Raw genomic sequence first — 17,594 nt, 5'->3', positions numbered from 1 at the left:
GAAGACCAATGTCGTCAGCTCCAATTCCTGTAAGCGTGTTGGAACACTGATTAGATTCCCTATATTCATGCAGAACATTGACTTCTTCGTACTTGACCAATAATTTTAAAAAAATCAACAGAATACTGTAACCATTAACCTCCTTTGGTGCCCTTATTTCCAGCATATTAGGAATGTTTTTTGAATCAATACTAAATACCACCTTCAAGAAACCAAGTCTATGCGTAAGAGTGAGACCTTCTAATATGCCCCATAATTCTGCACACAAGGCGTTGCAAGTGCCAATATTTAGACCTTAAAAAATACCCCAAAGCTCTGCTCTAGATACACTACAATTTTCAAAATATTTGTGAAACCCCCCATTGCACTTACAAAGCATGTGTGTGATAATACCTCCGCAACCTGAAGCCATACCATCTCTACAAGCTCCATCCGTATTGAGTTTCACCCACCCGTTCTCTGGGGGTTTCCAACCCACCATGATCGAAGTTCTAACCTTGCTAGTAATTATCTTATTACTCTGCATGGCATTGTCATAATCATTCATTCTACTTTGGATAAACATTTTCGGAGAAGGAGGCCTATTGTAACTAACTTCGTGAATCTCTTTGTTCCTCAAAAACCAATTAGAGTGACAACCAACCGCACAACATTTAGCTAAATCATGATTCTTGTTAAGGTCAAGATCAATTCAGTCCTCTAATTCCATACTAAAGAAATCTATTTTGATTTTAACATGAACCTTTTGGATCCAAATTTGCACATAAGCCACAAGAAGATGTGAATTCTTTCTTGCACTTTCATCTGCCAAATCATTTTCCAACGAATATCGCAACTTGTATTGACATTCATACCAAGTATCTCATAACCAGCTTTAATAGAAAAGTAATCCTTAGGAGAATCTGCAAATAAAAATTTGTCTCCTCCATACTCATTTCTTTGTAGCAAGATAGCTTTGATCTTTTGTTGAATGTCCGCTGGAATCCAGTTTATGAGTTTTTTTTCCATTCTAATCACCCTCTTGGTGTACAAGATATTTCACTTTAGCATTACCAAGTTCCCTAGGTATCTTAATGTCTAAATAACGAATTTTGATTACCATATATATCTAGCAATCAGACCACGCATCTTGTAAGACCTGTAATTTTAAAATAAAGAAATATTTTAAGATTATAGTATATTCGCACATCTATATATATACATATATATATATATATATATATATATATATATATATATATATATATATATATATATATATATGTATATATATATATATATATTTCACATTTTAAATTAATATTTTTTAAATATAAAATATAAAAATAAAATAAAAGTTATAAGTTTGGAATTTATATGATGTTAAGTTTATATGTATAATTATTTGTAGAAACGCACATCTATAATATATTATGATCGAATATAAAATTAAATAATATAATATTCGTAAGTTCAAGTTATATTCAAATTATTTAGGATTTTAATTTCATTGTGGTTCACAATAGTATTTTCTATTTTTTTTTTATTTCAGCCTCTTTAGTGTTCGGAAAAAAAAATAAAAAATTAGTTGCCTTAATTTTTAAAACTATCTCCTTTTTTTTAACAAAATTTTAGTGTTAGAATAACAAAATTATTTGTGATAGAATTATAAAATAAAAACATTTTCTCCTTTGAAATAATTTCCGGTCTCTCCAATAAACAGTAGTTTTATCCATTTAAAAATTTAAAATAATATGTGTTCATAAAGAAATTTTATCAATGAAAACATAAAAGTATTTTTATTAAACTAATAAAAAGATAATAATAAAAACAATAAATTTTATTTTCTCGACCGTTTTTATTATAATGCAGTATAGAATAACCGAAAAAAGGGTTTTGCTATCAGCAAAAGTTATTTCAAACATTTTCATCAATGTTACATAACGCCGAAAATTACATTTATATGATAAAAATCTGATACGAAGACGGAAGAAGATAAGAATCTTCTTTATGAAATTGTTCAGACGATGAGATGGGTGATTATTACTTGTGTAACTAGTAGATGAGTGTTAAATTAATGAGTTCATTAAGTAAAAGAGACACGTAATGCTACTATGACCTTCTAGTAAATTACTATATAAGGATTATAGAAGCACACTACATTTTTGCATATTTTACAAAATCGAGTGGGGTGACTCACAGAGGTCTTGTAACACCAATTGCTGCTTCTTAGCTTTCACCAGACATATCCCTTTTTATTTACTTGAAAACCAAACCAAACAAAATAAAACATTAAAAGCGTGAGTTGTCTCCCACGAAGCGCTTCGTTTAACGTCGCATGACTCGACGACTCATTCCATATGTTAGGGTGTCGTATATGACACAAAGAACACATCATCTTTTTTCTTTTTTTGTTTGGTAGCAATCCCATGAACTTGAGGTATTGATGATATTGCTTCCAAATCATTTTCAGTTTGATTATAGTGAACAAGACATAAATGACATCCAATACTTCATCAATTTCTTGTCTTTCATTTGCCTTGTTGTTCAAATGGTTTTCAGGGATACTCTTTTGTTGAAGATTTTCTTTCTAGATATCCACATCTTCACAAATTGGTGGCTTTGGAGTTTCATCCAGAACTATATCATCTTCAAGTTGCCTTCTTTCTCCTTCTCTGTATTTCTTGTTTACCTCCGATTCTTCTATTCTTTCTACATCTTTTTTATCTGATGTTATGCATTATTCTTCTTCTTCTTTCACATATTCTTCTTCAAACTTTAACTCTCTCTAAATATACCTATCTAGATAAAAGTTAGTTTCCTTACATTCATTCATAAGTATTATTACATCCCTCTTATATGCTTTAAAAATTTTAGTCGCCTCTTTCAAAGTGATTCCCGAATCAGGCGACCAACATGCAGTAGATACAGGTGGCAATGTATCAAAAGAATACATGACTACAAAACTCAGACACTTTATTAGTAGCAAAGTATAGAAGAATTCACGAAGTAACAATAGTAAAAAAAATATACGTTAAAAAATACGGTAAATACACAACTAATTTTCAAAAAATATTAGTTTTTTCCAAAATATGCATTAAAAATATAACAAAATACAAAAAATTTCGATATAAACTAATACCGACTTTTATAATATCTAAAATTGCATACATTTTACTTTTTCCTAAAATTTTCATATAAGATTTTTTTGCTTAAATACAGTTATTTTTTCTTCGTATTTTACATGTTTATCAAAGTTTTTTTTTGAGAATATAAATTTTTGTAAGGTATACATATAATATTTTTATCATTGAAAAAATATGTGAAAATGTCAAGTCAAAGTGAGAGCGGCAGGATAAATCCTCATGACTCATGAGAAACAAACTAATGTAAAGGCCCAAACTAATGCCAAAATTGGGTTTTGTTTTTAAAAAACTACTATACAATGGTCTTGATTTTATTTATTTTACTCTATTTTGATAATAAACTAAACAAATGACCCGTTTGTTTTGGTTTTTTTTTTAAAATGATTTTTATAGTGTTACATAATTTTGTGAAAAAATATTTTATAAATATTTTTTTTATAAAAGTTTCAAATAAAAATTTTGTTTGAACAGTTATTCTTAAAAATGTGAGTTTAGGTATTTTATTTATTTATGAAAAAAAATTTGGATATCAAAATTTCAAAAAATCACTTAATTTTGAAGCTATTTCAAATAGATTTTCATAAAAATTATTTTGAAATACAACTTTTTGAAAAAATTGTGATTTTAACTAAGTTTTTATTTTCAATAATGTATATTTATATCATAGGATGTCAAAATTAGTGTTTCATTTTAGAAAAAACGAATATAAAAAAACTTGTAATATTTTAAAAATTAATTAAAGAAAATCTATTTTGAAAAATAAAAAAAAATCATTTTTTTAAACCTGAAACAAACTGACCCAAAATATAAAGAAAGTAGATAAAATTGTCCGGAGTAAATTTGTCTCATTGACTAAATTGAGCCTTGTGAAACTTATTTTACTCTTTTATGCTAAGTTGTCTTTGAGACAACATTGTATGGAAGCAACCTCGTAATGTCTAATTTACAAATGCAACAACCACGTGACTCTCACACTAGTAGGACACAAGATCACATTCTCGAATACTCTCATCTTTTATACATCCAATTCACATGCTTTAAATTTGTTTCAAATTTACTCATTTTTACAGTCTCAAATCAATTCCTAGTACATTGTTGGTAAGGTCAATAATTGATATGTGGTACATTCATCAGTGTTTGTCTGAACAAAAAAAAAACACTTTTACCTAAAAGACAAATTCATCGTACTCTTATCTTATATCTCAATAAAAATACAATCACATGGTTACAAAATCGGTCAGTCTTATCACATTGTTCATTTGGTCTACACTACACACACCTTATCCTCTAAATTATATAGCATTAAACTTATATATAGCTTAGTATGATACCATGTGAAAGAAGAAAAAAAAATGTAAAAAACACACTCGAACTTATAAACTTGCAGAGATTAATTTACTTGTATAATTTAAAAAATAATAATTATTAAAATTAAATATTTGTGATTAATGAGTGATTACAATTTATTTATAATATAAAATATTGTATACCCACATTATGTAAAACTTAAATTTTTACTTATGAATAATTTTTTAATAAATTTTAATCATTCTTCACACAAATTAAACATTAATAATAATAATAATAATAATAAAGTTAAAAGTAATACTGTATAAAAAATTCTGCTATATCATATAATAATTTAAAATTTACCGTTTGAGTTTGAGTTGACGCTTAATAAAATCGTGATTGGTTGATAGTTGCATCACTCAATTTTTTTTAATAATAAAAAAATAATAATAAGAATGTTAGCACTAAATTTAGAAGGTATTTATTTGATAGGAATGAAAATAAGAGTAATAGAGTATCATTGGAAATTGAGAGAATCTAGCTTAATAACATCCAACCAATGGCTTCCGGAGGCGAGCACACACATGACCATGACCATGACCATGACCATGACCATGACCATAACCATAACCATAACCATGACCACAAGCACGACCATCACGACGGTTCATTCGTAGGCGCCGACGGAAAAGTCTACCACAGCCACGACGGTCTTGCACCTCATTCCCACGAACCAATCTACTCACCTGGATTCTTCAGCAGAAGAGCTCAACCTCTCATCAACAGAGATTTCAATGAAAGAGCTTTCACCGTCGGCATTGGTGGGCCCGTTGGTACTGGCAAAACCGCTTTGATGTTAGCCCTTTGTCAGAACCTAAGGGATCATTACAGTCTCGCTGCTGTCACGAATGATATTTTTACGAAAGAAGATGGTGAGTTTTTGGTTAAGCACGAAGCGCTTCCGGAAGAAAGGATTCGTGCTGTTGAAACTGGTGGGTGTCCTCATGCTGCGATTAGGGAGGATATTAGTATTAATCTTGGACCACTTGAGGAGCTTTCTAATCTTTATAAAGCTGATCTACTTCTCTGTGAATCTGGAGGAGGTATTATCACTATTAATCACTTCAATATGTCTTTAGTTTTAAGTTTAGAGTGTCTAGCTCTCGAGTAGAGTTGATTATGCTTTCTAAAAGTGATTTTTATAGTGAAATTTACGGTTCATTCCACTTTTACTAAAAATTAGCCAACTGTGGCTATGTTTGGTTATGCGATGAGGGGAATTGATTCTGAGTGAATTGATTTAGTAGAATTGATTCTGGTTAAAAGTGAGTTGGATGTAAAGTGATTTATGTTTGGACATGTTTATGTAAAAGTGTGTTGAACAACAAATTTCAATATAAAAATTACTTTTAAACTCAAAAGCTATAAATTGTAGCTTCAAAAAGAATCAATTCTAGAGGCAGAATCAATTCTACTTTAGAATAACCAATCATCTGAAAATCATTCCGGAATCAATTCTATACCTTCAAACCATATGCTAAGTTGCTCAATGTGTTTCAAATTCAGTTAGAATAAATGATTTAAGTATGTTATCTAATGAATGAATAGTCAATGAAGTCCTTAAACTATCGGCATCCGAAAATTTAGTCCCTTAAATTTACCAAGATGATGTATTTGTTTTTGTCTGACCGAAGCTTGTTTTAGCCTGTATTCGACTCCGGGTTCTTCAGAACATTTGTTCTTCATTTAAGCTCAATGAAAATGATGTCTGGAATTGGGGACATTAAGGATAAAGCTCAAAGAAAAGTTTGGATGTTGACTTGAGTTTTTGTGCAGATAACTTGGCTGCCAATTTCAGCAGGGAACTGGCTGACTATATTATTTACATCATAGATGTGTCTGGTGGTGATAAAATTCCTAGGAAAGGTGGTCCGGGAATCACACAAGCTGATCTCCTTGTAAGTGCTATATGCTGCATAATTGTCTGTGGCACTCATAAACTGATCTTTGCAACTAATAGGATGTAATTGCAGGTGATTAACAAGACTGATCTTGCACAAGCAATTGGGGCTGACTTGGGTGTCATGCAGCGGGATGCTCTTAGGATGAGAGACAGCGGGCCATTTGTATTTGCTCAGGTTAGTTAAAAACTTTTTCTAGTGTTTCTTGCACCTTTTTTGGCTTTGAATATATGCAGCAAAACTCGGATTCTCCGCAGTCAGGAAATCTGTCGGTCACACAGTAAGTACATCAAGAGTTGTTCGATCAAATATCAGATGGTATCAATCAATTGACTGAAGATATCTCATTGTAGGGAATCCATAGATTAATTGATGAATATGTTGTACAATGAATTTTAGATTTGTTTTCTGAACAGGAAATAAGCCGGCAAGTGTGCGAATGAGTATTTATAATGGCAAGGGTGTGAGGAATAGGATTTATAATTGAAACTTGGTTATATAGCATTGAATGTGTGTATGTGTTTATCTCATTTTATTTATGGAAGTGCGTCAAAGTTTATATGAAGCATTTTTCTATAATCATTTAGCTGATTCAAAATATGGAAGGAAACACAGAATTATGAGCGAGCTGTGCTTCCTTGTAACATCTTTAAAGCAAATAATAACACAGCTTGTTGTGAGTTATGCAGTATTCAACAAATCACGCACCTTATAGCACATGGATTTTTCTTTTCTTTTCAGATTTTCAATTTCTACCATCCTAACCACATTATTTAAATGACCTGGCTTGTATTTCGAATGACGACAGCCCATGATGTTTTCACTTCTCTAAGTTAACTTTATTTCCGCATCAATGTGCAGGTAAAGCACAATGTAGGGGTAGATGAAATTGTGAATCATGTCATACAAGCATGGGAGGCAGCTACTGGGAAGAAACGTCGTTGACATCTTTTTGCAGAACGGTGTTGGATTCAGATTAGTCAGTCAGAATGATATATAATAAAGCTGGTAGCTCGAGCGATAGGAGCGGAACCCAGCCTATCCTGTTCGTTGTCTTTTCATTAATGTTAAGTATCTATTTTGCGAATCACGTTACTACCTTGGACCTAATCATTGTGTGTGAGTATCTTCTATGGCTATGGCTACTATGCCAAATAACTTATTTGAGTCATGTTAATCAAATTGACATCTAGATCTCTGAATAAATTAAAGGCATGCATGATTGTTGTGTTTGGTGTGCAATGCTAATCCAGTATATTTAATGTTTGTCCCCAAAAATGGAAATTAGTTACTTCATGTTTTAATATTTTAAGTGGATGTCTTATGCTTGAATTCAAAATACTGGGCTTCAAGATATAATGATGTTCTTTTGCTATTTAGGATGAACCAATTTTTGGTTGAATTGAAATATATAAATAGTCTGCAAGACCAACTATTTATATATTATTGTAAATATAATTTTTTGTAGGCACTACTCCTCATTATACCTGATGTCTTATTCACACATTCTGAAAAAATTTCAAAAATATTTTTAGAATCCGGATTTAAAATTCGAATGCACCAAATATACAACAAATTCTCTATAAAAATAAATCAAATCATAGGTATGTGTTCAGATTTTGAAATTTAGATTAACAATATATATAAATTAAAATTTAGACACGCCTCAACAAACCACCCCACACCTAATCTCAAAACGAGGAAAAATCAAAGTTAAAGGATTTGGATGGGTTTTCAAAATAAAAAATATACCATGTTATCACAATAAAACATAAACAATTTCAGACAGAGGATGAAGAAAATCATAACTAGATATAGAACTTTGTTATCACATACACAAATACAACGTAGATATTTGTTAATTTAAATCTAACCTGCCATTTTATTGCCAAAAGATGGTTCATGACAATTCAACATCTTCATAATATTGTTGGTTGATCTTGCAATTGTTGCATCCACCTCGATTGAACCCTTAGTTGCGTAATGATGAAATATACTCCACATAACGCTTACATGTGCATTTGTCTTCAGCTCAAAATTATTGAACTTCATCTTCTTTTCGTTATCAATCGAGGGTGAACGATACTCGATCTTAACCATTCTTTGATTGTGTAAGTAGTGCAAGGGATTCTCCAATTTGAATTTCATATCTACAAGAGGGGTGTCCTCTATGACTCTACATTCAAAAAGAGGCCTCACGACGTTGAAGTAAACAAATACGATATACCAATATTTTCTTATTATGATGTGTTTTTATTAACAACATATGAATCATATTTATACATGTTTTAATCAATATGGACCATACAAAAACAATTGTCTCGGGGGTTCGTCTGGGTTTCAATACTCTGGATTCACTTTGTTATGTACTAAATGTCACAAAAAAGGGATTTGTTCAGATATTAAAATTCGGATTCACCCCCACTTTTTAGAACACGTATGAGATTTTTCTGGAGTTTGAAATCTGGATTCACTTACAGATTTCAACATGTAAACTTACAGAACATATTTTTAACAAACTGACAAAACTAGTTTTATAACATACAAAATGTTAAGTCCAATATTTATACACGTAATGTTAGCTATACATTAAAACACATTTAAATGTACCAGAGTTACATCGGTAAAAATTAGAATTTAAGATTACATAAAAATTTATGTCACCACCTAAATGCATTTTAAGATAAAACTAAAACGTGTCAAAAGATATGTCACGACCTAAATCAATATTTATGGGTGGTTCCGCATTTTAATTTGTCTGATTTAGTTGTCTTTCAATATCACTCAACTTTGTAAACTTTTCCACCCTATTCAAAAAATTATTTGACCAAGTTTTATTTTCTTTTGTGGAATGATAAGTTAAAAAAACCTGCAAAAAAGTTGGTGATTTTGGATATGCCATGCACGCCCTTCTGAACTATATGATAGATCGACATGTAACTCCTCAGTAAAATAATTTATTATAACATTCCAAACATCTATTATGTTATCCAATGTCACACTAGGTTTGACCATTTTCTCTTCTTCACCCTTGATTTGTTTGGTCCCTACCGTAGGCTTAAGTCTACCTCTTATATTTTTTGTTATATAGTACCTACACAGTAAACCATAGATGTAAGAAACACCTCTGGAATCGAATTCATCAACGTGTTATCAGGATCGATGACAATCATGTGTGGCATGTTTTATTGCTCTTTAAATGTAGTCGAACATACTTATAAAGACCACATAACATTATCCTCCTTTTCACTTTAAAAAAATGCAAACCAAACTCAAAAAGTCATCTATATGTAGAAGTGACACTAATAATTTCCCGAAGTTGAAGCTTGTACTTGTTAGTCTTATATGTTGAATCAATTATCAACATAGTGAAAAATGTTTGAACAACTTGATGGAATCAGGATGAGTTTATAATATATCTAGAATATTTTTTTTCATCCTCACACACTTTGTACCTAAATACATAATGATCATCATCCAACAGGTATACAATTATTGTTATTTCTTTGGGCAGACCTATATACCATTGCAAGGTTGTGTCCTTGAAGGTGCTAGACAACAATTTACACTTCAGTGAATCAGACGCTCCGATGATGGACATTTGGGTGTTGATATAGGTGAAATGTTCATAGGAATCACTACGCTCGTCAAACTTTGCACGACAGGGAGGCTTGAACCACTCGGGGACCGCTTCCCATTTTTCGTCTGAAAGTGGTTGAAGGTCCAACACTTTTGTCTCCTTTAAAAAATTGGTCTCTTGTTGGTGTTGAGGACGTTGTACTTCAGTTTCTAATTCTGACATAGTTTATCCATGGAGGCAAGCATCTACGTCCGGGCATTTGCATCACTGCTACCGTCGGTATAAGAGATGGTGCTTTCCTGTTGACCATGGTTGGGAATGGATGGATACAGAAAAAGAGGTGACAATGAGTATGATAATTATAACGGAATGTGTAACCCAGAAAAAATGAGACAAATTGATTGAATGACTAAAATTATTAATTTTTTTTTTTTTTGCAAAAGGCTAAAATAAAATTATTTTTTACTGAATAAATGAAAAAAAAAAAGAATGAAACAATCCATTCCATAAGAAAATACTTAAAAGTATTCCATCTAATAATATATACACTAAACATAAAATGCAATTTAATCCAACTATATCATATTTTAATTGGATGTATACCCATTTAATTCATGAATTTTTTTAACATTTAAAAAAATTATTTATTATTTTCAAAAACTATTTTCTTTCAATATAAAAATATTTTACTTTTTGTTATTTCAAAAAAATAGTTTTCTACGTTATTTAAAAGAAAATTATTGTTAAGTGTCAATTTGACCAAGTACAATGAACCGAATGTGTTTATGCGTGCAATCAAGGCAAAACTGAAAATGCGGTGAGCGTGGATCTAACACGCGACCTTCAGATCTTCAGTCTGACGCTCTCCCAACTGAGCTATCCCCGCTGATGTTCAAAACATAAGTTCGCTCTTTTTTCAACTGGTTTTTCATGATTGAGAATCAAGCCTCTCACCCTTCTAGCATTGCTTATTTATTTATTTATTTATTTATCATATTCTATTGCTATCAGGAATAAAGAATGATTTCGAACTCTGTCTTTCATTTTCTTAATAACTTGATTCAGATATAAGAATGATAGCTAGCTCTATGCATGAGAGCCATCATAAACTTGATCTAGTTTCATACACTGCTTCAGATTAAAGTATCCATCATTGCCTCCTCGTGAAATTACATATAGCTATGTAATAGATCAATAACATCACATATACCCTTTCATTTCAAGTAACATTCCAATATAAATATATAAAATACTCTACACATTATAGTGTCAGTATTCACAATCACACATACACACAAAACAAACTTATCATGTTCATAACACACGTGAAAAATCTACATTAAAAAATCTGTGAAGATTCACTTTTTCAAAAGTGACACCAATGTCACACTGCTAGTTACAATACCATGTCACATATTAGTCAAACAAATTTCCAAGTGCGTTTATCTTTCCACATGCAACTGGCAACATCTCCTTTTCATTTCGCCTTTGAGGAATCACATCTTGGTAACATGACATAGTTGACTCATCACTACCTCCTTCAATCACTCCTTGCTTTTTCATATACTCCATTTTGTCTTGAAACAGATAAGTCAATCCTATGAAAGTGACTTCCACTGTGAAAACTATACTCCAAAACATTGTGCTTTTTAGTGTTCTCTTATTATGATACGCTATTAGTCCTGTGTAAATGTTTATGATCCCCACAAAGGACACTGTTGTTCCTAGCATCCAATGTACTACGTACCAAAAACTCCTTACTTTCTTTCCTCTATGAGGTCTGAAAAATCCAATGAAAGCTTGTAGCAATATAGCACCATAAAGTGCTAGACCTAATCTTTGATGGTTGTTATCGAATGAATTCTCGAATTTTTTCAATGACATAGCAGCTCCTGCTGTGGCAAGAACCACTGCAAGCATCTGTTAGATGAAATGTTAGATTATATGTACAATGAGGTCATTTCAATATAATACTAATATAATTATGTTTGGTAGTATAAAAAAAATAAAAAGAAACATTGGACACACCACTATAAAAGATAAAGTGAGTTATGATTATGTTGTCACACAGATCAAAACTTCAATGATTACATAATGTAACTTTGAAGAAAGTATCTTACTTACTCCACTAATCAAGTTTTTAACAAAAATAATCAACTAATTAATGCAAGAGATGTATACTATATAGTACATGACCTGAAAAGCAACATGGAGATAGAAGAGTATTCTACTCTTTCTTGATCCAGGTTCAGCTTTATTGGATCCTCTAATTGTAAGTATTCCAAGAGGCATTAAGAATCCCATTGAACCCCATAGAATAAATCCATGTAATGCTATATCAGATGATTTCTGATGGTGATGATTTACCTGCTATATTAATTAATTAAACAAGTAGAACATGAAGATAAAATATATAGGAAACACCAAAGAAAGAAATTGGTATATAAATACCTTGTGAAGTTTGTTATTTGTGTTCTTGTGGCTATCGAACAGATTCACCTCCTCCAAAGTTGTGCATTGAGTGAAAGGAAGAACAGAAGCATAAAATAAAACCATAACAAAGGATACTAGCATGTGAGAAATATGCATTCTTCTATGTTTCTCACACTGTTTCTCTCTGAGTTTTGAAGGTAAAGATGGTTTAGGATATGATGATTTTGGTATGGCAGAAGAGGTTATAAAGTGTGTTAATGAAGGGACTTTATCTGCTTTTTATATAAAGAAGCTTTGAATGTTTAAAGGGATGATACATTATACATGCAATATGAATGTGTTAGTTGAATGTAAGTTCAAGATTATAACTAAAAATAAAGTATATAATAAAATGAAAAAAGTTGAGACTATTATGTTACCCTACCTCACTTTTGTAACGTGGGGTTGGTTGACATTTGATACTAATAGGTCAAAATTTTATTGATATGCATTTGAATATATAGATTTTGAGATGGACAATTTGTATGTACATGATTAAAGTGGATAAAACTAGTAATATACCCGTGCGACCGCACGGGTAAATATTATTTAGTAGTATAAAATTATACTGCAATTTGAGAATTAGATTTATGTATGTTTTACTGCTTAGAATTTAATTGGTTGTGTCCCATGACACTTCATAAAATATTTCATTCATATTTTCAATATTAAAGACATGTACAAATGAGTTATAACTTAACACCTATTAAATAATAAATTATCTTTAGAGTAAGAATGAATCGGTTTTTCAATAATATTACAATGAAAAAATTGCAATACATATTAATATTTAAAATATTTCATCATTGAAAGGATCAATTTATGTATTTTTTTTGTCTAGATCTAACTAATTGTGTCTAGTGTCACTTTATCAAGTACAAATTAACATTATACATATTTTGTTGGTTGGATCTAACTTGTTGTATTTTAAAGACAAGTGCAAAGTTATAATGAGCAAAATGTAATATTATTTTGAGATAGATATTGTAAAAATCATACTAAAGCTAAATAATGATCTTATGTGGCAATGAATATATATATATATATATATATATATATATATATATATATATATATATATATATATATATATATATATATATATATATATATATATATATATATATATATAGAGAGAGAGAGAGAGAGAGAATTGTCATTCATTTGTGTATTTATATAGAATTGTTAATAAAAATAAAATTGGTATAGTGTTGATAGTGCCCCGTAATAAAAATAGAAAAATTGACATTTGAAAATAAGAATTTTGTGTTTCAAATAAAGACAATTGTTAATTAAAATAAAATAGATATTTTGCTGATAATGCCCCGTGAGAAAAGTAAAAATTTTGACATTTGAAAATAAGAATTTTGTGTCAAATAAATTGTTAGCTAAAATGAAAAATGTATTTTGTTGATAGTGACCCGTAAGTAAAGTAGAAATTTGAAAATAATTTTTTTTAATAATTATCAACAATTTTTTAATAATCATAAAATAATTATGTTTTCTGTTGAGTGAATTTTTACGTATTCCTTTTCGTTCCATTAAGAAAGATTCAATTTATTAATTTATTTATGTTTAAAAAAATAAAAAAGGAAAAAGAAAATTGAGGGGGAAAAATTAAAATAAAAGTGAAAATATTGGAGAGAGAACATGTGAAGAAAAAGTGAGACAAAAGAAAATCCAATGGTCAATACATATGTCACTTGGATATTTGTTTAAAAGTTAGAATATTGGCTTGATTATGAAAAGACAAAACAACCCTTTTTACTTTGTAAATTTTAAAAGAGTGAAGGACATTTTTGGTAGAATGGTGGCATTTTTCATTAATAGCTAGATAGTAGATTATGCAGATCAATCCTTGATTTTTTTTTTTTTTTTATTTTTTTTGTCAAATAGTGTATTGGCTGAAGTTAGATGAATAGGTAGAATATCGTAGATTTGAATCTATAATTTTATAGCTGATGTCATTGCACAACTATCAATTGAAGTATTTTAGCAGTGATGATTTATTTGTTTATTTCACTTTTTTTCGAAAATTTATTAACATACAAATTAATTAAAATTATTTATTTAAATTAATTTAAAACATATGGTTTTAAAACCAAAGTATCTTTTGTCACAATTTTTTTTAAACGGAGTTTAAGGAGTCATGAGAAAGCACAGATGTTATCTGAATTAAGATATCACAATGTATTTTAAAACATCATAGTATTGTAAAAAATATATATTATTGTAAGAATGTTCAAACACTACAAGAAAAACACTTCCTAGTCACATGAAGTTGTGACGTGATTATCACGTGAGTAAAAAAAATTCAGTTGCGACGTGATAATCACGTCACTAATTTTTTTAATATTAAAATAATATACATAACGTAAATATTGTGGGTGTCAGAATTTTATATTTTTTTAAAAAAATTGCAGTGTGGGAATCACGTCGCAACCATAAAATTAAAATAAAAAATTAAAAAGATAATGACGCTCACATGGGGAGAGTTTAAAAATTTTCAAAATTTTTGTAGTGACGTGGGATTCACGTCGCAAAAATTTAAGAGGGAAATGGTCTAACTTGAGCAAGTGAGAGAAGCAAGGTTGTTTACAATGGACCCTGATGCTAAATAAGGGTTGATAGGGGATGATATTGCCATCACATTATTTGAATATGTCAACACGCTATGGTGTAGGCTTACCATCATCGTTGTTGACATGCCATATGGTTGTTCCCCGTTACCCTAAGGTAACGTAAATCTTAATGGGGAATGAGGCCTTTGGTCTCCTATTTTCTATGCCACTTTAGGACTGGTCGGCATACTCGAAACCTGTGGTGTCGAAACCACTACTTATGGTGATACAGTTGAGATCACTATCTGGCTTATGACAATAGCGTTTTCTCCATCAGAAGTCGGAGTTCCTGCAGTAAATGGCTGGCTCGACTAAACGTTATCCTGGTTTTGGAGCATTATTTTGGGGTGGTGTTGGATTTCTTACAAGACGATACATTTTGAGAAGTTTTCTACCACTCCTCAAAATAATTTACTCTTGAAACTCATAATCATTTTATGCATAAAGAACAAACCAATGTATATGTGTAAGACAACAATTTTCTTCAAAAAGTCTTAGAATTATTCGCACAGAAGGGTTCCACTGCGTGTGCCAATTGTTTATCGGTGTTTTTGGTAAACAGTCACGAGTTTACTGTGCTTGTGAGATTAACTCGAAAAATCTCGAGAACAATTTGTCTGAAGTATTCATATGAAAAGTAGTGCATGTGAGTTAAATGTAAATGCTTGTGTAAAGATAACATAAACAAACCTTAACTTCAAAAAACTTTGGTAAATGACAAGTATATGAAATACAATAAATGACATTAAATAAAAAACAAAGATGAGAGACAGTAAAGACGGACGTTTTATTTAAGGAAACAAAAACACAATGAAATGAAATGACATAGACCCATACATTGTTCCTCACAAACGGTTTCGCTCTTTGACTCGTGTACTTCAATTCTATAGAGAGAATGTGTAAAATTTTGCCACCTCTATTACAATGTACGAGTCTTCTACTTATACTAGTCTTAAATAATCGTCGGCGACAATTATATCTTCAAATGAATGACATGTATTAGCATGCAGTTTATCTTTCTGAAATGCTTCCATGTCGACAGACTTCAAAAACTGCTGAAATGTCCAAATCCACATTCGTAACTGCTCAAAGTTATTAACTGCTTCTTCAAACCGTCCGATGTAATATTCGTTGACGTTCCTTCAACTTACTCTTTGAATTGGAAAATTTATAAGTCTCTCTTGATAACTGATGATATCATCGACGCAAGTATCTTGTCGAGATAGACTTTCGTAAAAATGTACTTTTCGAGATTTTGGACATGTTTAGAGAAAAGTGTGATCCTACTCTTAGGGATATGTTCATGTGATTCTTTCAAACCATGTCTATTTTGTTTGTCGAGACTTCCCAATCGATAGAATTGTTTTTGTCGAAACTTGTTAATTAAAGCTTCCAATACTTAGCATTTCTCAACGAACTATCCTTTATTATTTTCCTTTTAGTGAGAATTTCTAGGCTAACACACGCACACCTTTTGCTTTGGATTAGAAGATGTTTTGTTAGAAATGATGAAGGAAAGTCTAGCACGTTAATATGACTCTAAATTCGTCTAAAGGTATACTTCTGTATTTTTTACGGAGATGTTCGTACTAATTTATAGCAAAATAAGGATGTTACTCACTTACAAATGAATGGAGTGTAAAATTTTAGTGCATTCGAAAATACATCTTTGTATTTTAGAGACATTTTTATATTTTCATTAAAGTGTATTTTTATTAGGGTGTGTGAGCACCACTAAAAGTACAATAAACAATCTCCAAAGTTATTGTGTTTGTGTGTATGCTTGGATGACAAATGGGCCATTGGAAAGCAACATTGTGAAGTAGCTTTTACAAAGTTGTTACTTACGTAAATAAATGGGAGTGTAGTTAGAAATGTTTCACAAGAAGAATGCATTTAACCCTTGTGTTTATAATCTTTTTACCCAACAAAAGAATGCATTCCATATTTTGATGCTTATTATTGAGATTGGAAAGTGATAATATTATGCATTCACTTCATTCTTTGACTCGTTAATCGTTCACAATCGCCAGAAGAAATTAAAAACATGTCCCACATTTTATTGCTAATTAATGAAAATAATTTGTCACACTTTATATATCATTTTATAAACAACAAAAATATATTCAGCATAATTGGAAATTGTGCAAGGAAATTAAATGTAAGAATATATATTCGAATTCCTAACATCTCATTTCTTCATCTTTTAAAGGTGAATTTCAGTTATCTCACTTCTTATTTTAAAGGTGAATTTAAATCATTAAATACTTGAGAAAAAAACTTGTGTTTGTTTTTTTATAATATATTTAATATTTTTAATTTTTCTTTCTTCGGTCTAGGACAAGTTTCTATTCCTTTAGTGTTTCAAAGTATGCGTGTTCAAATAACTCATTATTCGCCCATCTGTCTGAGACCGTCAGATTCATCCAATGGCTCCCTTTAGACAGCTGGAAGCATTCATAATTATATAAGAACTTAGAGCCTTGCGATTATGAAGTGGTTGTTCCCTAACATCTTACTAGATCTAGATCGTCCAGGCACCAAG

The 17,594-nt window shown here is 30.5% G+C and overlaps 2 protein-coding genes and 1 non-coding gene across 4 annotated transcripts; 1 reads left to right on the top strand and 2 right to left on the bottom strand.

Annotated features, from left to right (window-relative positions):
• Positions 1-4,919: 4,919 nt before the first annotated feature.
• On the top strand, positions 4,920-7,618 carry LOC131603048 (urease accessory protein G). Its single transcript, XM_058875295.1, has 4 exons — positions 4,920-5,518; positions 6,252-6,373; positions 6,449-6,553; positions 7,238-7,618. Exons 1-4 carry the CDS (start codon positions 4,975-4,977, stop codon positions 7,319-7,321), a joined length of 855 nt encoding a protein of 284 aa, XP_058731278.1. The 5' UTR covers positions 4,920-4,974; the 3' UTR covers positions 7,322-7,618.
• Positions 7,619-10,769: 3,151 nt separating this feature from the next.
• On the bottom strand, positions 10,770-10,842 carry TRNAF-GAA (transfer RNA phenylalanine (anticodon GAA)). Its single transcript has one exon. It is a non-coding gene; the product is annotated as a tRNA-Phe (tRNA).
• Positions 10,843-11,154: 312 nt separating this feature from the next.
• Positions 11,155-12,723, bottom strand: LOC131603050 (cytochrome b561 domain-containing protein At4g18260-like). Of its 2 annotated transcripts, none has more exons than XM_058875296.1 (3): positions 12,408-12,723; positions 12,153-12,326; positions 11,155-11,876 (listed from the first exon to the last, which is right to left on the bottom strand). In XM_058875296.1, the coding sequence occupies exons 1-3, from the start codon at positions 12,543-12,545 to the stop codon at positions 11,373-11,375; spliced, it is 816 nt and encodes a 271-aa protein (XP_058731279.1). In that variant the 5' UTR covers positions 12,546-12,723; the 3' UTR covers positions 11,155-11,372. The 2 variants fall into 2 exon arrangements, with proteins under 2 accessions (XP_058731279.1, XP_058731280.1); XM_058875297.1 differs by having other exon boundaries at positions 12,153-12,323.
• Between the last annotated feature and the right edge of the window lie 4,871 nt (positions 12,724-17,594).

The sequence above is a fragment of the Vicia villosa genome, linkage group LG5 (genome assembly GCF_029867415.1).
Source record: "Vicia villosa cultivar HV-30 ecotype Madison, WI linkage group LG5, Vvil1.0, whole genome shotgun sequence".
NCBI classification, from domain to species: Eukaryota; Viridiplantae; Streptophyta; class Magnoliopsida; order Fabales; family Fabaceae; genus Vicia; species Vicia villosa.
Note: the sequence above shows the minus strand (reverse complement) of the source record. Positions and strands in the feature narration are given on the sequence as shown.